Consider the following 23104-nt stretch of genomic DNA (forward strand, 5'->3'; position numbering starts at 1 on the left):
AAAGTGTATTTCAAATAAATATCAAATTTATAAAAAATAAATAAATAAATAACTGCATTTTTACAGCGTATCGATACCTACAGCGTTTGCTTTTGCCATGTTAAAGGTTCAAGTGCTAAAACTCAAAATGAGCATACTTGAATACAAATTTATTTCAGTAAAGTGCATAAGAATTTTGACTGTTTTTACACATTTTCAAATGCATTTGATGAAATACATTTGCATACATTTATTTTTGTATGGTAGATTTCTATGTGTAATATTTCCCCATACATTATAAAATAAAGATATTCTGAATGATATATTTTGAAATACATTTTAGCTTTTGGAATGTATTTCAGGATAGATTGCAATGCATTTGAAACATATCTCAAATATTTAAAAAAAAAAAAATTTCCTTATGGGCAATGATAATTTTTCTCTGAATGTTATGTGTTATCAGTTTTAACCAGTGGTTAGTTTACACTGAGGTACAATGTTGTATCCTTTTGCTAAAACAGCCAAATCTTGGAGATAATGTTCAGTGAGTAAGTACACTTTCATCATTTTACCAAACTGGACATGTCAATATAGTTATGCCACCTACTGGCAAGCAAGTGCCTTTACAAATGAGTGAAGGCCCATCTGATGTAAATTGCAAATCTTCTTCTGACACTACAAGTGAAAAATGTAATGAGTGAAAAAAGTTTATTTCAAAGGAAATGAATACATCACACAAAATCCACTTATGAAATAAGATGAAGTCTCCTTGATGCCACAGGCTGAGGTCAATAACAACTAGTTACATTTATTTAGTTACATGTAACAGTTGGATGCATTTTTACTTTTCTGAGTAGTTTCAAATTATGATACTTTCAGTTCTACTTAAGTATATTTCTGAGTAATTGCTAACTTTTTTTCTCCATTGCATTTCAGTCATAACACATAGTTGCACAGGTGACAGCAACTGTACTGCTTTGTGATTAGTCAAACTTCTGAAAGAGGCTTATGATTATATTTGAGACCGAAAGGATCCCAAAAGAGAAGCGCAGCATCTTCAGTTCTTTTGCTGATAAGTGATGGATGTTCCAAAAAGTTCCACTGCATGTTTCTAAGTAGCCTGTGACCTGCTACTTTGGTATATCTACTAAATATAGTAGGTATGGTTTGGTTGGTTTTTGGAAAGGTACTTTTCCTAAAGTCAATATTCCAATGCAGTAACAATATTTTATCGTTTTAGGTTTAGGCTACTCTACACTTCTGCTTATGCTTCACAATTAACACAGTTATTAAATACATTAAGAGCAATGAAAGAATCAAATAAAAAGTAGACCCTCGTGCCTAAGCTTTTTGAATTTGACTGGAATGGAAAAAAACTGGAATGTGACACTCACTAGTATAAAACATATAAAATAAGTGCTAGGCCAGGCTTGAATAAATATGAACCATCAGCTGATGTAAGCAAAGCAATAAGAGAGTGATTAAAAGTAACACTTAATCATCTCCACCACAAAGGTACAGCAAGGCCTTTCCATAATCTCCCTCAGTGTCCTCCTAAAAATTGAAAGAAAAACATAAAACTCAGACATAAAAGCTAAACAAACAGTTCTTACTACACTTGACTGTTCTCTATAAAACAGGATAAATTAAGGCTTCAAGATGCCTGCTACTACTGCTTGTTTTGCAAAGCATTTTTGTCCATTTTTAGACATGAAGCACCTCACGGAACTGGTTTGTAACTCACTCACTCATATTTAGCAGGTTGAAAATTCTCCACAAGGGGGCACCATTAGCAGTCGAATATATTTTAACACAAGAACAGTGACACAGTGTGTCCTTGTTGAGATAACTATGTTCCACAGTGTCAGAAACCACAGTAATATTTTTCTTAAAATCTGCTACATAACACTACATAATCATGCTATAAACATGCCATGGCCAATGTGGTTTGCAGATATCGATACCAATAAAAGCTGATATACCATCTCTAACCTGCACTAATTAATGTACACAGGCTTCCATTACATGTTAGCTATATTAGCCTACACTAAAAAAGCAAACTTCAGTCACCAAACATGCCTTAGCTGATCAACTAGATTGAAAGGGAAAACTTTGTGAATGTGTTACACCTGCCTGTATGGTGCGGTACAGTGACTCTCCATACATCTTCTTGTATTTTGCTCTGATGTCCAGCATGTCCTCCTCACTCCTTGATACCATGATTCTGATCAGCGTCTCATCATCAGTGCCAGCACGCTGGACAAATGCAAACCACCAAATAAAATAGAGACATAAAATGAAGTGGCAATGAGGACCTTTCAAATAACAAACTATCGTATACTGTTCCAGTGTGCTACCATTAACTAAAATGGGAACTTATGGACTTTGATTATTCATACCCTCATAGACTCCCGGAGGCTTTCAGCAAAATAGCCCGGCACGCTTTTAGCACATTTCACTGAGGAGAGACAAAGCATGTTACCCACAGTTCATTTCAGGTCAATGCAAACTGATGCATCTGATGTGACTGAAATGAAGTGTTAATGTATCAAACATTATTTGTTATAACGATGCCAATAATTATTTGTGACTTCAACGTTACATTTTCTTTTGTGCCTGTAGATAGATTTATTTTTTCCTTTCTTTCTTACCTACTGCTAAAAGCACTTCCTCGAGGTTGCCAGTGCACTCGCCCTGAATGCTCTCTTCAATGTCACAGCCAGCTATCTTTTTATATGCTTCAAATACTAAAGAAAAAAACAAAAAAAAGTTCAGAAACAATAAAATCAAAATAAAATGTCCCGCATGTAATACATACATACAAGCACATATACACACACATATACACACGAACATATACACACAGATATACATACACATATACACACACATACACACACATGTGTGTGTTGTGTATGTGTGTATGTAAGTATCTAATTCTAAAATGTCTGGTATGTAATAAACACAATGTTGACAAAAGTATTGGGACACCAACACATTACACTTACAGGAGCTAACATTCCAATCTAAATCCATAGGCATTAATATGGAGTTGGTTCCCCCTTTGCAGCTATAACAGCTTCCCCTCTTCTGGGAAGCTTCCACAAGATTTTGTAGTGTGTCTGTGGGAATCTTTGCCCATTCATCCAGAAGAGCATTTGTGTTGATGTTGTGCACTGATGTTGGACGAGATGGTCTGCCTCATAATCTTTGTTCTAGTTCATCCCAAAGGTGTTTGACGGTGTGCAGGTCAGGGTTCTTCCACACCAGACTCACCCAGTCATGCTTTTATGGACCTTGCTCTGTGCACTGGGGCTCAGTCATGCTAAATCAGAAAAGGGCCTTCCCCAAACTGTTCCCACCATGTTTTAAGCATACAACTGTCCAAAATGTTTTGTTTGTTGAAACATTAAGATTTCTCTTCACTGGTCTAGGCCAGCCCCTAAAAAACAATGCCATTGCATTAGTCCTCCTCCACCAAACTTCAGAGTTGGCACAGTGCACTCAGGCAGATAATGTTCTTCTGGCATTCACCAAACCCAGACTCATCCATCAGACTGCCTGATGGAGAAGTGTGATTAATGACTCCACAGAATGCATTTCCACTGCTCCAGAGTCCGGTGGTGGTGTGCTTTACACCACTCTGACACAGTTGATAGTAGAATATGTAAGTGAATTCAGTGAGAGCCATTTTTTCACAAAGGGTTGTAAAGCCAAACTGTATGGCTTCGTATGCTTGATTTTTAATTGTCTGTGGCAATGGAACCGAATAACATACCTAAATTCAATGTTTAAGTGGTATGTCCCAATACCTGTGTCCATATCATTGTTGTCAGAGGAAAACCTTGTATCTCCAGAATTATAACTTTACAGGCAAAGGAAAAAAACTACTTATATATATATATATATATATACACACACACACATTTACCTTTACACAGGTGCTCGGCGCTCCTGTTACCAAGGATGTTGATGAACTTGTCTTCGTCTGTGCCGAACTTCCCCTCTCCCGCAGCAAACAACTCCTGAAAGGTGATCAACAAAAAAACACACACGTCTTACGTCTGAAACTTACACCTAGGCATCATGTTACTCCTATCAGTTCAGCTTAAGCTTGGCACCCCTCAGTTAAGTTACAAACTAAAGAAGGAAATCTGACTTAGACCAAACACACCATCACTCTTCATCACACATAATATTTGGCCAACAGTGGTCCTATCACAATCACCTTTCCTTTGATCCTTTGGTAGATGATGGGTAATAAATTGTTCAGCAACAAACGTAAACCTAGAAAGTGCTCCTTTAAAAGACTAATGAACATAGATTCAGTGGGAGTGTAGGTTACCTAACAAACTTTGTGTAATTAAGTTTGACTTTCCTCGCCAAAACAATCTGGTACTATACCTATTTACCAAAGTAAGGATGTAAATGCCGTATTTGCCCAGTTGTTTAGCAAATCATATTTATTCAATTATTTATCAAAATAAGAATGCTTTTACCATATTTTTACAATTACATACCAAAATCATTTTTGCCAAATTGTTAACCACAGTTAGGGTGCTGGTACTATATTTTTGCAATAAAGATGCTGGCAAGATATTTATACAATTGTTTACCAAAATAAGGATGACTGGCCTGCATTAGTTCCCCCATGCTCTGATTATATAATGTAATAATTACACTGATATAATACACAATTATAATATTCATTACACTGTGAAAAACAAAATGGATGTAAAGATGGGACCTCATCTGTTTACCTTAGCATCTTTCTCCACTCTGCTTTCATCCACTCCCTCCTCCCTTTCTCCCTGCATGAAGGGACAGAGGCACATTAAAGGTCAGCATGTCAGCAGAGGACTGATATGAGCCTACCATTTCCTGAGACAGGCATGATGAGTTTTCCCCAACCTGGCAACCTCTGATATTGAGTTACTATAGTTTAACGCCTCAGGTGCATTTAATCCTCACTTCACTGCCACCTTAACAGCAGCTTTAATCACTTAGTGGTGACATCACAGCTGCTCATGATATCAATCCACAGTAGACATCTCTTGCTCTTTCCGTGGCTTCAGCTATCATCTCCTATTTTTCCATGCTCACCATCTCTTTATCGAGTCTCCTTTAAATGTGACCTTTTGGTCACAAGTTCCATGTTGTTTAATGGACATCCTTTCTACGTTTCTACGCCCTCTCTATTACACTCATGTATCTTGCATTATGTTTAGCCAACGTTTTGCTTGCATCAAACCAACTGTGGGCTTGATACCTTGCTCAAGGTATCAGTTAGGATGAAACCCCTGACCGTATGACTAAAGCCCGATCCCATTTCACCCCTTGCCCCTACCACTGAGCCCTTAGCCCTCTGTTCTGTACATTCCCGTCTAGGGTTGGGGTGTCCTAATTTTTGTTGAAATAGAGGGGTAGGGTGTAGTGTTAGTGCTATATGGCCCTCCAAATGGAGGTTTTTCAGAGGCTCCAAACAGAGTGTTTTTAAAAAAAAAAGAGCGGTGGGAGATAACAGATAATTGTCTCAGCTCCCTCTTTGTAAGCATATGATGCCTTAAATGTAACTAAAGCCCAGCAGTGAGGTTGCTGAACTTTACATTCCTCTGCTATCACTGAAGACTGGCAGGGTCGTCTACAGAGCACCGCTAGTAGCCTGATAATTAAGCCTTTTTTTTTTTTTTTTATTTGTGGGTTCCATTTCGTGGCCAAGATTTCGACCACCCCTTTCTTTTAACTCAGTTCCAAGGGGTTAGGGTGACGTTCGAAAACAAGGGGTAGGGGTAAAAAAGACGAAATGGGCCCCAGTTGGCAACAATAATTTTGCTCTGAACTTTATCATTTCCATCAATTTATATTTCCATCAAATTATAGTTCATTTGTAGTTCACATAAACCAGAGTTCCTGTAGGTCCACTCCAGTGTACCCTGGCCCAACTGAACCCCTCCAACAACCACCACAAGCTTATGTTCCATCCATTACCTGTAGAAGGATAATCAGCATCCTCTGGTAATGTCCATTAGTGTCTCCCATGATGTCCTTCTCCAGCTTGCCATGCTCTAAATTTGAAACATGAGAGAGGAACGGCTGATTGCTAACAGTTAGCTCAAACAAAAGTCTTAATGGCTTAATTGCCCCAATCATGGAAGTGTTCGAGTTCTAAGAACATTTGTTTCTCATCATAGATTCCATTGTCCTTTGTGTAGGATAGCTTCTCTTTCTCCAAGCACCATACTGTGCATATGGCCAGTACCTATGAATGATACTATGGATTCTTTTCAGTACTGGACACAAAACAACAGCTACTAGATTATGATAACGAACACAATTACACAAATATAGATGTGAAAGGTCATGGTTAGAGCTTCATTTGATAGTGATGTTCATTTGAGTAAAATGTGGCAGTGCAGGCCATCATCTGACCCTCGTAGCTTAAACTCATTTATAAGAAACTGGAGCCATGTTAGCAATAGGACCAGCCCAGCTTTTTTTTTCACAGGCGGAGTAATGATTACCTTTCTTGTATGCCTTGACGATCTCCTTTAGCTGCTCAGATGTCCTGGAGGCCAGAATTTCAATCAGAACTTTATCATTGGTGCCTGCGCCCTGTATTACAAGAGATGACCATTTGAGCTTCTTTGTCCATTCTAAAGCCCTTAAACTCCTTTGTCCACATCCTTTATTTTTTTTTATTCAGTTGTTACATTGAATACATTGCAAAACATTTAATCACGGTGCTGTGAGAAAATATTTGCCCCCTCTTGATTTCACCTTTTTTTGCCCAACGGATTCAGATCCTGTGCAGCTTCCTATAAATGGAAATCAGTCTTTCACATCACTTCGACAGTCCACTCTTCTTTGCAGAACTGCTTTAATTCAGCCAAACTGGGTGGGCTTTGAAACTCGAACTCGATCTATTTAAGGTCCTGCCACAGCATCTCAAAGGGATTCAAAGCAGAACTTTGACTGGGTCACTTTGTGGGGCAGGCATGGGCTGGAGGTTAGGGAACCAGCCCCGTGACCGGAAGGTCGCCGGTTTGATCCCCAGACACCTAACCCCCAACTGCTCCCTGGGCGCTGTGGATTGGGCTGCCCACCGCTCCGGGCAAGTGTGCTCACTGCCCCCTAGTGTGTGTGTGTGCTCACTAGTGTGTATGTGATGTTTCGCTTCACAGATGGGTTAAATGCGGAGGTGAAATTTCCCTGTTGTGGGACTAATAAGGGTCTCTTAATCTTAAAACCTGTTTGTTTCTGTTGTTTCATTCAGAGCTGGACTTGCTGTTGTGTTTCGGATCATTTCTTGCAGCACTTGAGCTTCAGGTTACCAGACATTATCCTGCAGGATTTTCTGGTAGAGAGTCTTCAGATTGTGGCATAGTGTGCTGATTGTTGAATGTCCACTTCACATTACTGGAAACATTCCATTTAAGGGATGTTTAGATTCAACAGGTCTGACAGTAATCAAGCCTGAGGGCATCTAGTTTAATTGTTGGTGCTGGACAATGTTTTTCATCCAATATAAAAAAAAATTGTTACATTCTGTGCTTATTCAGGTTGCCTTTGTCTAGTTTCGAGATCTAAACCAAAGTAGCATGACAAATGTGCAAAAACAGAACAAATCAGGAGGTGGCAAATACTTTTCACAGCACTGTATTAAACCACAGATGTTATTAAGGAGGAGAATGATCACTGGTTGAAATGCAATGGGAAAGCTCATAACGCTCAACATGGCGTCTGTTTACGAGCAAAGTATCACCCTTTTCATCATTTATAGATAGGAGCCCGGTCTCATATGGCTGGAAATAACTGCTCAGTGGCCAGTAAGTGAACCGACATTCCTATAAGAACTCTGTTTAAGCTCAAAGAGTGAGGAACAGAATTCTGGATTCAGTGTAAGATCCATGAAAGTTAAGCGGTTAAAAGCCTTAAACTAATAAGTCAAAACCACAGCTCTAGGTTAAAACTTTAACAAGGGTAGAACATTTACAATGGTATAGATGCTTGTAAAGGTCCTTCACAATAAAAAAGTTATTTAATGAACCATCAGAACCTTTATAATGGTATAGATGCTTGTAAAGGTCCTTCACAATAAAAATGTTATTTAATGAACCATCCATTGGAAGGCTTTTCAGAGAACCAGAAGTAGTTCTTCTCAACCTTTATTTGTAAGACTGTAGAAGTTTCATTTTACCTTGATGGCCTTGTGAAGTTGATCTGCATCATACACACGAGGAGGAGACATCAAAGCCACAATCAGATCTTCTAATTTCCCTCCCAGCTCTGACTTTAAATCCTTCACCAGGTCCTAGAGAGAAAGAGAAAAGAGAGCAAGAGAGAGAGACAGAGAGAGAGAGAGAGAGAGAGAGAGAGAAAGAGAGAGCAAGAGAGAAAGACAGAGAGAGAGAGAGAGAGAGAGAGAGAGCAAGAGAGAAAGACAGAGAGAGAGAGAGAGAGAGAGAGAGAGAGAGAGAGAGAGAGATGCGAAGGAGTGCAGAGGTTCAGGATTTATAGCTATTGGCTCATTATGGAATAATCTTGGTCTGACTGCCACGATAACAGAAATCCCATCAGCATCATCAGTCACTAACATGTACAGAGCAAAAGGCTGGAATTCACTTCATTTGCCATTCATCATATTCTCTGGTAAATGAGGTATTCAATGGTAATTGCATTGAATTTGCTGATTCAAAGGTGTACATCATTTCCACATGAACAAAATATAGCAACAGAATTTTGCTTATTTTTGTGATGACTCCATTTATGTTATTCATGCTAAAGTTGTTTCAGCTTGTATTGCTTTGCTTTTTAAATAAGGCAGAATAAAAGTCAGCTAATCAGAACAGAGGTCATTTACATACGCATGTCTGTTTACTTTTAAGGAAAAGAAAACAGAAAAGGTCGCTTGAATATAAATTACGTTTAATCGTTTTTGGTACATAAAACCGTACAAATGTAATAAGTGGAAAAAGTATGATATGGATGATTTAAAGATATACACTTACTCAAATACTAAGGTATGAAGATATGCGTGTTTCTCACCTTGCCATGAGCTTTCTTGTAGGCTGCTTTGATCTCTTGTCTTTGCTCTTTGCTGCGGGCAGTTAGGAGCATGAGGATGGCATCTTCATCTGTGCCTGTACATATAAAACCATACACGGTGCTTAAAGATGACCTAGACCATCTCAAAACATAGAACACATTACAGTAGAGCTGTGAATTCATCATCATAATCGCAAAACAAAGTTTTATCCAAGCATGGTTGATCCTAGATTAATTAATCAATTAATTCCTCATCATTCAGAACCCATGGATGATCTCATAGACAACAAGACAAACAACTGTCTATAATGCAAAAGGTCTATAATATCCTCATGTAATTCTGGTAATCAAGTAACAAAGAGCTCAAACAGGGCTGGGCAACGACAATGAAAATATTTATCGTTATTGTGATAAATTACATCACGTATGCTTTTCTGAGCATATAATTGCTATCAACATTGCATAAAGAGCAATGACCAACTGCAAATTAGATTTAAAAGAGAGCATAATTATTCCTGTTCCATTAGATTTCATGTAAAATGTTAACTGCCAATCAATCCTTAATTTCATTTTTAACATGTCTCTACTTTGTCTGTTTCAACTTATCATACGGTAGAAAAAAAATCATAATATCTGTTGTGTTTCAAACTTCTTGAAATATTGCAATATTATGCATTTGTAATAATATCCAGCTCTAGTTCAAACAATATTTTTGTTTTCTCCTTTAAGTTACCGTTTTGGAGAGTTTTGTTAGGACTTCAACAACAGGCTACGCTAATGTTCAAACATTTTTCACTTGCTCGTTAATAGTTGTTTGCGAGTTTGGACTGTGGCTTCAACATGGTGGTGGAAGTATGAGGGAAGACTGATTGAAGGCAGGGAGAGAACTCTGAGAACTTGGGCTGGAGTTCTGGGCAGTTAAGTATGTTCACTGTAGAGAAGACGTACTTATTTTCACATGTAAGTTGACCAGAGGTGCCTAAACTTTTACATGCAGCTGCACAGCCAAAATAACTAACACTGACTCACCGATCCCTTTCATGGCTTTGCGTAAGAGGTCAGCATCCTGCTTGGCATTGAAGTTCACGAAGGGTTTCACACTGCCTCTGCTAGCCTGTAGGAGAGAGCACAGACTGATCTGGGACAGCAGAAGAATCAGTACAACTGCAGACTGCAACCTTTTCCTCTCTGAATAATGTGGTGGACGTGGACTATAGAGCATGCAATGCAAAATGATAAGCAGATGTTCTCATTTTACTTAACTTCTACATGTCTACTCCATTTTCATTTGCACTAGTGGAAGCTAAAGTAGAAACTCTGATTGTGGGCTGTATCATCATCACACTGCTGGGCCTGTACTGCCCAGACTAGTGCAGGTGTTGGTAGATATGAGCAACATTAGCATGCTCTGCCTCCAGCTACTTATGTCTCCCGCTGTCATACCGTCTTTATGACCGTGAGACCTATTTCTCAATATCATGGGCATGCGATAGGAACCAAGACAGAAAGTAAACAACCCTTTCATAGGTTTCAAAGCTTTGAAGAAGCATAAAAGGTCTGGTTTTCCAGATTTTACATATCTGTAAGTCTGTATACACTACATACCATTGCTGTTGAAACAAAACTTTGTGTCTCCAAAATGGTAGCTGGTAGATTTATTTGAATGTAAGTAATTTTAATTCCAAGTAATTTTGCTTCATATCTTTTTGTCCCATTCATCGTGAAATTTATACACAATGTCAAGAACAACTTTATGTGAGAAACTGAAAAATACGAAATACAAGGTTTTGTTGCGACAACAGCGACTTACAGTGGGATCTAAAAGCTGACTTCAGTTTCATATCACCGAAGAATTAGCAGTGGGCAATAATAAATAACTGTTGCATACCCTCCCACCCCCCTTTGAAAGCGTATGATGCCCTAAATTTAATATATAACTAAAGAGCAGTGAGGAGCTGAACTTTACCGCAGACTGCAGACTGGCAGGGTCGCCTACAGAGCACCGTGCTAATGAAATAATCACCATCATCATCATTAACCGCTTAGTCCAACAAAGTAATGTTCTTTTTTATTTGAGTGTCCCATTTCATAGGAGTTTTCAATCATTACTCCTAGTAGCTTAGTTAAAAGGGGCAAAGTAACCCATAAAAAATGAAAAATGAAAGCTGTAATAAAGATAAAGAGTGGACACACTGAATGCTGAAACATTTTATATCATATTTAGTCATCATATTTAGGCTTTTGTGTATGAATAAAAATGAAGTAAATATCAGTCATGTGTAGAGATGGACAGATCAGTGCTTCTGGGGCTGATACAAATTGCTGACCACCGTTCAGCACTGCTAGCTGATAGCCAATACTGATCAAAGGTGATCGGTACTGGCTTAAAAGGCACGGAAGCGATTCTCAGCAGCAAAATAAATACACTTCTTCTTCAGTGCACCTTCAGAAATGCAAATTAGGAAAGGAAATGAAATTAATTTGAGTTGAGGTCAGTTTTCTTAGCATTTCTGAAATGCCAGTGATGGGCTTAGCTCTTTGTTTTCTGGCTTTAAGTATTAGGATCATGTTCAGGTGTCAAGTTGAGCTTTAAATGCACCTATTAGCCACGATACACCTTTAATTGGTCTGTTTTATGATGCATTTTCCAAAACGAGTGTGTTTATGATGCATTTTCCAAAACAAGTGTGTATCCAATCAGTCTGATTTGAAAAACTCCATTCCACTGAAAAGAACTGCATCATATTTTATAAGCCATGCAGACTGCTCAGTGTATCGGAGCATTAACAACCAGTTTAAGGCATGACGTGACTGCAGTGACAGGCCAAGCATGGCTAATCCTTGTAGATGCAGAGATTAAATGATAGGCGTGTTGCTTTATCTCCGTGAGGCTGATGCCAAACTGCTGACCTCAGCGGTGCTGTACCATGGTCTGACCACTACGTGTCCAAACTACTGTAATCCAATCAACCATTAACTGGAAACTTCATGACAGCTGCGTCCAGGCCGACACAGATCTGTTACCTTCAGCAAGTGACACCAGCTACATGAGAGAAATCGCAAACTATCTTAAGGCACCATCTCCGTTTAAACAGACCATCTTTATTAATTCACATTCTCATAGTGTGAAGTGAACTTCTCGAATGGTCTGATTTACATTATGCTACAATCACCACACAAAGAACAAGTGACTTCAAATGAGTAATATAAGTACATGGTTGTATTAATCATTTTTTAAAAGTTGCTCAATAGATTGCTCACTTATTCTATCAAATTGTCACTATTATCTGTGGCAGCACAAATGATTGTCTTTCTTTTAATGTGCTGAACGTGGTCATCTGTCAAAAACATCACACATAATAATGTACAAGCTTCACTGAGAATGATTAATTTATCTCACAAATGTTATTATTCTGACAGGGCCCTTTGCTTTTCCTTTCAAACTGAGAATGAGAGATTTTCATGAGTCACTGAGAGACAATTCAAAGCCCATTTCAACAGTACAGAATGGGGAGGGTATAAAAATGCCTTGATGCATCAGCCTGAAGTTGGACAACTGCATGAGCTTTGGAAAGTCAGAATCTATTATAACTGATATAATATTCAATAAAGCGTGCACTTTTCCCAAATATCATAGGCAATCCTTTACTTGAACCCTGCTGAATAACATTGACATAACCAATCCAGAAACATGTCATGGAAGGTGCCATATTTTGTTTAGTAATATAACAGTATCATGCTATCATTACCATTAATTGTTTTAACAGATGCCATAATGCTTGATGTCACATCCTAATTTCTGTTCCAGTTAGCCGTCATGACATCAAACACTATAACATCTGTCATGACAATTAACAGTGATAGTAACATGTCACTCTTACCAATGTATGCAAAAGTTTGAGCTGGTCAGATTTAAAGTGACAGATTTAAAGTCAACACATCCTCTACAGAGAACCGATGTGGCATTTTTAATGCACAATTTCTATTTTTTAACATATTAAAGTCTATAGTTTAACATATTGGGGGAAAAAAGAAAATGTGCCATAACTTTTGCACAGGATCCATGTTATGTGATACTTTTTCCAATATGTCAGAGATGTGTTCACTTGTTTTCCCTTACAAAACCAAGAAAACTTTGTATATGACTGCATATTGCTAGATATTATCTGTCCTGACAACTCAGGACAGCATATGACATCAGCCAAGGCATGTTTATGGCATGGTTAAGTCAGTGTTATTTAGAAGGGTTTACCGAAAAAACAGTTTGTTTTCAAATATAAAATCTACAAAAAAAAGAAAGAAAAATTTGGTATGAAGTGTCTATAATTTAATTATTGTCTAAATAGTTCCTCCAGGCAAATCTGTGCATTCAGAAAAGTTTTTTTTTTAATTATTTTAAAAGCTTAGAAAAGGACTGCATCAAGTCAAATCGTTATGAAATCTTCTACGACTTTTATGACTCTATGACTTTCAATTATTCATTTTATTGTTTTCTATCTATCTATCTATCTATCTATCTATCTATCTATCTATCTATCTATCTATCTATCTATCTATCTATCTTTCTACAGCTCAAATATTTTCTGTTTCTTATGTTGTTTTGGGGATGATATTGCTGTCCTTACCATGTGTGCAGTAATGTGTGCTGCTCCAGTCCACGTGCTACAGTCTGAAAATGAAAAATAGTAGTTAGTCACACACATAAGACAATTAAGCAAATGCAAGTTTAGCTTTTATATGAATCCAAATTGAAATTTGTCCAATGTAAAATAGACCACTCTGGGGTGTTACCTGTCCAATCAGACACAGCTACCTGTCAGCTCTCACCTGCCTCACCTGTGTGTGAGAGAAGAGCTCCACACGGCTTTTCCTCAAGGCTTTAGGTTACGCCCATTCATGATGACGTCAGAAGTCAACATTTCAAGCAGGCTGAATTATTTATTTTTGCATTGTTTTCTTAGAAAACTGACTCCAAGAAAAGATGCCAGATAAAAAGAAACATAAAACAAAAACAATTATGTAATTATTAATAGAACTGATCATAGAATGAATGTAATATATTGCATAAAAAGCCAATATGCAAGAAATGTATGTGTCAGATACGGTATGACGATATACTACCTGATACTACATAATTAATTATATATATGTAATTATATATATATATATATATATATATATATATATATATATATATATATATATATATATATAATAAATGCATCTACAGTTCAGGCACCCACAATCTGTAATTGCTACTTCAATAAAAAAGACTTTTTGGTGTTTAAAGCATGAATTCAGGAAAAATTGGACAGTTTTTGTCAAACACCAGAATCATCACTCATCAGAAAACCACGACATAAGAAAAAACACTCACTCTAAACTCAAATGCTATTATTTTGATTTAAATCTCCACTATCTGTACTGAAATATGTTGCAATTTGTGCTCAACGCAGTCTCCTCTCATCTTGTTCAGCTTAAGTGGGGCAGTTTCAGAGATAAAGTGCTTCAACATTTAAAATGCATTATCAGTAGCCCATTGTCAAAAGCTGATGAAAGATTACAGGCACATGTTGGAAATAACTATAATTACTGTCATTACCTGCTTTTAAAAGAACAGGCAGCCACATAACACTTTAACTGCCTTAACATAAATTATATATGGTGTGTCAGTCATTATTTTAAGCACTAAAGGCTATTTGTGTTCATGCACAGTAGCTTTACACTTCATAAAATGACACTTGGACACTTTGTTCTTGGCCTCTTGCTCATCTGTCTGGTCACATTTGCACAGAACTGGTACTGAGAAATGCCAATTTTGAACAAAAAATGAGCTTTAGCTCCAAAAGTGCTACAACTTTAGCTATTACTAAAGCTAAAGCTGGTTTTCTAAAAGGTTTTCTGATGAAGGAATACAGTTTAAAGGAACAGTTGATCAGTAAAGACATGGTGTTCCATGTCAAATGTCTAGTTTTGCATGGCAGCCAAGAGGCTAATGTAGCTAACAAGTGATGGAAGCTAACACTTCATGTGCAAACGTCATGCCTAAGACATCACAAACTTGCCTCAGACCACACTGATGCTATCATACACTCATGTAGACTTGGTTATGTGGATTCTGGCACTGTATGACGTTGTTATATGTAAAAACAAGCAAATTTATGGCTGTTAGGTTTTTGCTATACAAGCTTCTTTAACTACATATTTGAAGTTTTAGTTACTTTTCTTGAAAAAGGTGATTAAATAAAGATGAAAAACCCCACAGGAAATCTTGCACATGAGTGGAGAGAAAAAATATAAGGGAGGCTTGAAGGATGAGAGAGGCCTGGATGCAGCAGCAAAGCCTGCATGCAGCAGTGAGGCCTGGATGCAGACGCTCATATCACACACATCCCAGCTCGGTCTGATTGGCACTGTGCAAAAACACAAAGCTTTAATTAAGCAGAGCACTGCTGAGGAAATGGAAGCGAGGCAAGACGACTCTTATCAGATTACTTAGCTTCATTTTAACCCAGTTCTGCAGTAGGCAGGCCAGTGCGGTGCAAGCAGGGGCCAATAAACAAGACAAGGGACACATAATAGGGCATCAGTAAAGATGTGATTGAACATGTGTGACCCAGGTAGATTAAGTTGCAGACTGTCGAGGATTCAATTGTCTGTGTGAGTATTAACACACACCTCTTACAATAGAGCATCATAGACTGCTAAGTTGCTTTACTGGCACTTGATCAATTTAAACCACTGATTCCAACCACTCTATATGAAAAAGTCTGGGCACCCCTGGTCAAATTCCAGTCTGATATTTGTTGATTCTCTAATTATCTACATAACAATGACAAAATTATGCTATTAAAATGTCATGGCAGATGTCATATGGTGTTATGTGTTGTCATAACAAATTTTGTTCAGTCACTTACAATCGTTTGCGGAAACTGCCGCTTTGGTGTATCTCCAAAAATCTCTGAAATTGAGTGACACTGAGATAGACAGCTCATGCTGGCCTTTTCCTACTTGATTTTGGTTCATTCCTTTATGTTTTCTCCAGGCCCTGTTCAGCCAACTCATGTAAAAACAACAATTCAATTTATACAACCCTGCAAAAAGTCAAAACTGTGCAATTTGCTCTTAAGTAATACATTTAGGCCCCATGTGGTTCCAAATAAAGGTTCCCCATGACATTCTTAAATATTGAACTCACAGAAGACTGAACTGAAATTTTAATAGTATAAATAAAAAGCATGAATAAAAAATTAACAACAATATTTCACAACTAATTTTGTATACATAAACACCCACATGTTCATTTTTTGCATCATGTACTTGCAATACACAAAGCTATACCACTCATTTAAAATCCATTTTAAAGGATTTTTTGACCCTAAATTTTCTAAAAAGTAACTATTTCTATTTACTTCAAACTTTTCCTGAATAAAAACAGTTACGCCTGATTAACATATGTGCTATGACTCTATGACATTATGGGAGTTCTTGATGTCAAAATAACCTTTATAACCTAATAATATTTATAATGCTCCAGAAATGCAGTTTACTTTGTGAACAGGTAATACGCTCACATGCTACCAAGGAACGTTTTTTTATTTCGTTGTTGGGACCTGTTAGGCTCAAAATCTCTAACAGGCATCTAACACATAGCCTGTCTTCCTGACCACCAGAACGAGCTTCATATATTCAGCTGGAGGCTGCATAAATTATGCAGACTGACTGACCCTATGTGAGCTGCTGTGGGCTGACCCTTTTCATTCATTTCCGGCCAGATTAGCGACAGTACACTTTTACAACAGCAAACATTTTCCACAATGAAGTGAAAAGGTGAGAGTTGAGACTCCCAGAATTAGAAAACAGTTATTCATTTTAATGAATACATATTCGTAGCATGTTTGGCCACTGAGTTTATACTGTATAAACAATGCTTTTGGTGTTACATTGTATGAATAGTGAACATATAGGGGGGGAAAAAATTCCTAAATTTTTATTCCTAAAAAAAAAAATCCTGGAAAAAATATATATCTATATATATATCAGTGTTTCTCACCTAGACAGAAAGGGCCTTATACCAAAAATATCACATTATTGTCGTTATACCAAAAATGTCACAGCAAACCGCTAGAGGGCGTGAGAGAGCCCTAAATGAGTGGGAGCGAATGCAGTTAAACAGTCAATGAAATATGTTTCCTGTCATTCACAGAGGAGCTTGTTTTAATTTCGGATAAATAAAAGGTAAGTTTTAAAAAATCTAACAGATACTGCAGAAAATCGACAGATTTTCTACACGGATTTCGCGCAGTGAGAAAGGCCGCTACTGATTGGTTAGTGAGCTATTCACGGTCATTGACGTCACCGATATAAGTTAAGAGTCCGTTGTAAAATCCTGTAACTGGAGTTAAATAACGTTTAAAAACATGAAAGCACCGTTAAAGCATTTTATGCTGTTCTGTGTTGAGAAAAAGACGGCATTTGTCCGTTTAAAAAGTATAATTACCATTTACAAATTTAGCACTAAAGCTCCACAGCCCCCCTGCTCATTTTCTAGCCTACACTGGCAAATAAATAAATAAATAAAATAAATAAAAATGAAATGAAATAAAATAAATAGACTGATAGACAGACAAATAACTTTGATTATTCAAGGATTACTTAGTCTATTTCTGTCATTTTATCTAGTGAAAGTGCCTCTTTCCATTTGTAGATAATGGATGAAAAGAAATGATGAAAAAAGCTAAATTAGCCCTGAAGAGACACTTCAGTGGGAGTTCTCTGTGGTGAAAGTTCAAATCCCTGCCTCCCTTTGTGTTGCGTTATTGCCAGTCCTCTGGCCCAAAATGTTCTGTGATAAAAGTTAAAACTGATTTGAGGGCAAATTTAACACAGGTCAGCATTTTCCTTCCTTCTCAGCATTGACTACTCATCAATATCTGGACTGTGATTCATCAAGTCTACAAGTCTACTGTGATTCATCAGCCAGGACAGAAATAATAATCACTGACCCTTGTATTCAGCAGGTTGTGATTAATAGTCGTAATTCATTGGCTGGGCCCTCCCAGCAGAATTTATGGAGTTCTCCTTTGGGAATCACTATGGAATACAATAGAGCTATTTCATCAGGAATAATGGGAGTGCCAGATGAGGCAGATGGAGCTTGATTGGTGAGATTAGGTTTTGATGGCATGAAACTCTACACATTAAGGTTTGATTGTATAGCATATATTGGGGGCATAACTAATGTACATATCATATTAACTAAGAAGAGACCTGGATATATTTACAACACTCTTAAAAAATAAAGGTGACGAATGAGCTCTTAGGGGAGGTGCAGTGGATTCTCAGTGAATGCTTCTTTAAAAAACCCCAAAGGTTCTTTAAGGAACTAAGAGGGATTGTTCTATGGCATCACTTCAAAGAAGCCTTTTTGCCCTTTAGTTTTAATAGCATACAGGACATTACCTTTCAGTCAGTTAGGGGGTAGATGTAGTGTTGTTTATATTATAATTTATTGTAATTTATTAAAATTTAGGCCTTTTAAAGGCTCACAGTTAACATCATAACACAGAATATTGTCAATTTATTCAACTGGATTACCTTTTCGACACCAGCATCTGATTCCAGTACTGTATTCAAAGCACTGTTGGCTGTATTCACAGTGCGGTGAATGTAAATTCACAGTTTAGGTGTCAGACATACAATAAACTGTTAGTTAAATTGTTGCAACCAGTTCACAGTGTGGTGTGTGGTCATGTTCACACTCTCTTTGTCCTCTCCCTCCACACAAACACATACACACAGCGATTCATTTGAGGGGGAATGCGAGGGGATGCCATCCTCATGGTAAAAAAAAGAACAGAAATGATCCGACTTGTGAAACAATCTTTCTTTTTCCATCCGCTTTGGATCAGTAAGCTATCACTTCAGGTGATTTTCATTTCAGCCAAATGTGAAATTTCTCCACTGCAGTTGTCCTTGAAATTAAACAAAGTACTTCTGGATGCCCATACTCCGCAAAAAGATATTTTTAAAAAATAAGTAAAAGTAAAATAAGTAAAATCATTGTAAATATTGTGGATATGTCTAATATTTCTCATTTTGAGATTGCTTTAAGAATATTACAAGATAATTTAACTTATTTCTAGACACTTTCGACTTATTTTAGGTCTTTTATTGAGTGTAATTATATCACTACACTTGCAGGTTAATGTGGCTGTTTTAAGAAAGAAGCAAAATGACCTGCTAACATGGTGAGATAATTTTGTAAAAAGTACCATAGAAGTAAAAAATGAGCAGGAAGATTATGTAATGTAAATATATCGTGTAAAATGGATTATGACCACTTTAATGACATACATAGATATACTGGTGGGATACAAGCAAAGCACAGGACATAGGCCCTTTAAAAAACCTTGCCTACAGCATTTAAAATGTGCCCACTATACAACCACACTTTACCTTGACAAGTAATTATTAAAAAACTACAAAAATCCTACACATTTTGCATTAAGGTGCAAGTCTATTCAACATGCCATGCTTGAAACATCCTCTGCTGTCATTAGTCGTCCATTACAGGTTACTAAAAATGTACAATTTAGTGTCTCTTAATATTCACTTAGACCTGTCACCTGAACACATTCACCCCCATAAAATACGTGAAATTTTCCACAAATCAGGTTCAACAGGAATCGGCATCATCTGAATTTCTTGAAGATCATGTGAAGAACAAGAGAAAGGTTTTTTTTTTATTTATTTTCGGGTATATTGTGATGTCGCCTGATGAAGTCACCCTGAAAGTTCAACCCCATTGCCCAAATTATATGTTTTATTATACGTCATATGCAAAAGTTTGGGCACCCCTAGTCAAATTCTAAGTTTTATTTTTCAAATTTTACAGGAAAATAACTTTACACATTCTTTACAGGTAAGAAAACACAGACTTTTTACTCATTTTAATGCATAATTTCTATTTATTTGCTGAGTTTAACATATGCCATAACTTTATATAGGCCACATTTTATGTTTTAGTTTTTCCCCAGTGTGGAAAAAAATTTCATTTTGTAATTGTGCATTAAAGTGTGCAGAAGTGTGTTCTCTGTAGATGATGTTTAACTTATTTTCACTTAGAAAATCAGCAAAACATGTAATTTGACCAGGGGCATCCAAACCTTGGCACTGTAAATGGAAAGTAAATTATTAATTTTAAAATTGATTTTAAGTTAGGTTAGTCATTGCTCATATTATATCCCTAATTTCATCATTCCATTAGCATAGATGCTAGTTACCAACATTGTGCAGTTGCTAATTCTATGCTCACTACGTTACTGTAAACGCTGTGACATATTTAAGCTATTATCAGCAAAGAACGCTTATAAAAGAAAGGGAATATTGTTTCTGAGATTGGTTGACACACGATTAAAAGGTTAAATGTATGTTTACTTAGATTCAGTGTTGAAAAATGTTTATTTTTAAAGTTAAAGTTTATTTTTTAAATGTTATGGATATAAAAATAAATGGCAGCCCAACCCACCCAGAAGGCCTTAAGGCACCTTAGAATAATGGAATTATGAATTGTGAATGCAACTAATTAAAGAATGAGAATTTCATTGATTTGTTATGTGGATTTTCATTGTAGCCTGCGGTCCTGGCCTGAGTGCTCCTTTTTGTGGACTAGGACGTAGGATTATGAAGAGGTTTAACCTCATCACTCCCAATGCTCAGTATACTGGATGCTTTTTCACAGGCATTCCAGCTCTACAGAAGCAGTTATGACAGCGCACTCACTTGTAAGTGTTTCTGTAGACTTCAGTCTTTGTTTTGGTTGATCTTTTAAGAGAGTTTTCTTTTCTAATCTTGTCATAAACAAAACAAACACATCAGCTGGCAAGACAGACACTCACTGCCACCAAAGCCAAGTGAAACACTGTTTGTGAATGATCCTGTGTTTATTTCTTTATGTCCTTCTAGAAGTGAAAGGTAAAAAAGAAATAGTAGATATTTATATCTACACAGACAAATTTTGAGATTACGTTTAATGTCCAGTAATCTGGAATGTTTTGATATTATTAGTTTAATAGACTCATGCATTAAAAATGCAATTATTCACTATTGTTTATTGTGTTAAAAGTAGAATATTGTGTTTATTAAGGAGTGACAGTAAATGATGTTCTATGAATTTGGTTTTTTTATTTTAGATTTCAGTGGGTTTCACTGTCCAGGATGCTGAACATTGCAATTAGGCCTCATCAGCATAAAAGACCCAAATAAAAAAACATTTCCCGTGTTTCAGAAATGCAATGTAATAATAATAAATATTTTCATTCACCCCTTAAATGGCCAGAGCCCACCGGTAGGCCCAAAATTTTATTGCACACTTCTAGTACGTACAAATAGCTCAGCCAGTTTGTATTGAAGCTGTATTTTAGTTACTGAACAATAAGCCTTAGTATAAAATAAACCTGGGATTTTAAGGGGTTAAAAAATACACATAGCCACAAAGTTGTAATTTTCCAGTTTACTGGACACTGAATATTAAGTTTCCCAGAAAAAAGTAATACAAAAAAAAAAATAATAATAATAACAACTTACATATTATGCCATTTAGTACACAGTAGAGAACCTGCTTCATGACAAAAGTTTATTTGTTTTTAAAGGGTCCAGTTTCAAGACTGAGGAGGCTAAAAAAGCATTTTGCTAATACGTAACATCATAGGTCTGATTGTGTGGAGGCCATTTAATGGCCTGTCCGTGTTGAACAGGGGAAAAGAGCCTGTCTTTGGTCATGGGTAGCCAAGGCAGAGAGGCCTAGACAAATGAAGACTCATTAACCTTTGGCCTCTTGGCACAGCCATCCATTGATCTTCCAGGAACATCTGCCTTTGAAATGAATGATATTCTGACATCTTTGACTTAATTAGATGAGAAGAAATCAAGTTTAGGTGCTTTGTTGTTATTGTGAGCTACCAGATCTGCAGGATTCCCAGTATTACCAGGAGGACAAGCAGAGAGTGTAAACACTGCTGTTTTATTATACAGGGTTATTAACATGCGTTACAATATGGATTACATTCCATAAATTGAAATTTGAACTTATAATTGAAGATAATTCATTATCACAGGTAAATATTTACTGGCAAAGAGGTAGAACTGTAAATCTATAATGTCCTGTCAATGGATCCAGTCTGTTGTCATTGTATCATGTTTCTGCTGTTTACCATGTGGTACAGTATAATAAAAAGGTTTTTTGCTTTCTTTATTGGTTTTAAGCAGGATTGCAGGATGTTTACAGCCTCAGAAATAGATTAAATCATATGTCCAACACAGTAGAGAAAAGTCCATTCTTACCTAATTATTAACACAAGTATAGATTTTTTTGTTTTGGCTATTTCTAAGGGAACTTTCATTTCCAAGTCAGTAAAGAGAGCATATTTAATTATGAGGTTCATTAGGGCGGACAAACTGGTAAAGGGGGACTCCACCGATTTTTCAAAAATTCTACAAAATTAAGTGATTGAGATGTAAACAAAGCCACTCAGAGGGATTCGATGCGAAATGCTCTGTTCTGGAGAAACATGCAGATTCATAACTGCTCACAGTGCTGGTGAGAGAAACCAGATGTCTGAAGAGTTTAATGCCTCTGAAATCCCCTCACAAAAAAAAACTTTTTTTTCCAGATTTATGACTTATTTTTTTTAGATTTATGATTTTACCATCATCAACACTACATATAAAAACTCAGAAAAGGTTGGTTTGACTGGTGGATTTAGATTTATGGATTTATATTTGTTTTGTTTTTTGTTTTGATATTATGACCCCTAGTTCCTATCACCACCACTGTAAAGAAACCAGAGTCTCTACGTTTTCTACAATGAATCATTTTATGTCAATCCCCTTGGGATGACTCTGTTAACATCTCAAGGCCTGAATTATTTAGACGTTTTGAAAAACTGGTGGAAAACCCATTTAATTAACAACTATGTATGAATGCTTAAGCAATGAATTAAAGCATGTAAAAAGCAAAGGCTACCAAATAAAAGCCCATTTAAAGCTCTATTCTGTTTCTTTAGAGATATAAAAAGGA

At 36.8% G+C, this 23104-nt stretch overlaps 1 protein-coding gene across 1 annotated transcript; it reads right to left on the bottom strand.

Moving 5' to 3' along the window:
• Positions 1 to 752: 752 nt before the first annotated feature.
• On the bottom strand, positions 753 to 13856 carry anxa5a (annexin A5a). Its single transcript, XM_017691958.2, has 13 exons — positions 13816 to 13856; positions 13650 to 13693; positions 10054 to 10138; positions 9025 to 9119; positions 8177 to 8290; positions 6501 to 6591; positions 5968 to 6044; positions 4740 to 4790; positions 3911 to 4004; positions 2631 to 2726; positions 2379 to 2437; positions 2113 to 2235; positions 753 to 1533 (listed from the first exon to the last, which is right to left on the bottom strand). Exons 2-13 carry the CDS (start codon positions 13650 to 13652, stop codon positions 1474 to 1476), a joined length of 948 nt encoding a protein of 315 aa, XP_017547447.1. The 5' UTR covers positions 13653 to 13693; positions 13816 to 13856; the 3' UTR covers positions 753 to 1473.
• Between the last annotated feature and the right edge of the window lie 9248 nt (positions 13857 to 23104).

Source organism: Pygocentrus nattereri, chromosome 8, assembly GCF_015220715.1.
Source record: "Pygocentrus nattereri isolate fPygNat1 chromosome 8, fPygNat1.pri, whole genome shotgun sequence".
NCBI classification, from domain to species: Eukaryota; Metazoa; Chordata; class Actinopteri; order Characiformes; family Serrasalmidae; genus Pygocentrus; species Pygocentrus nattereri.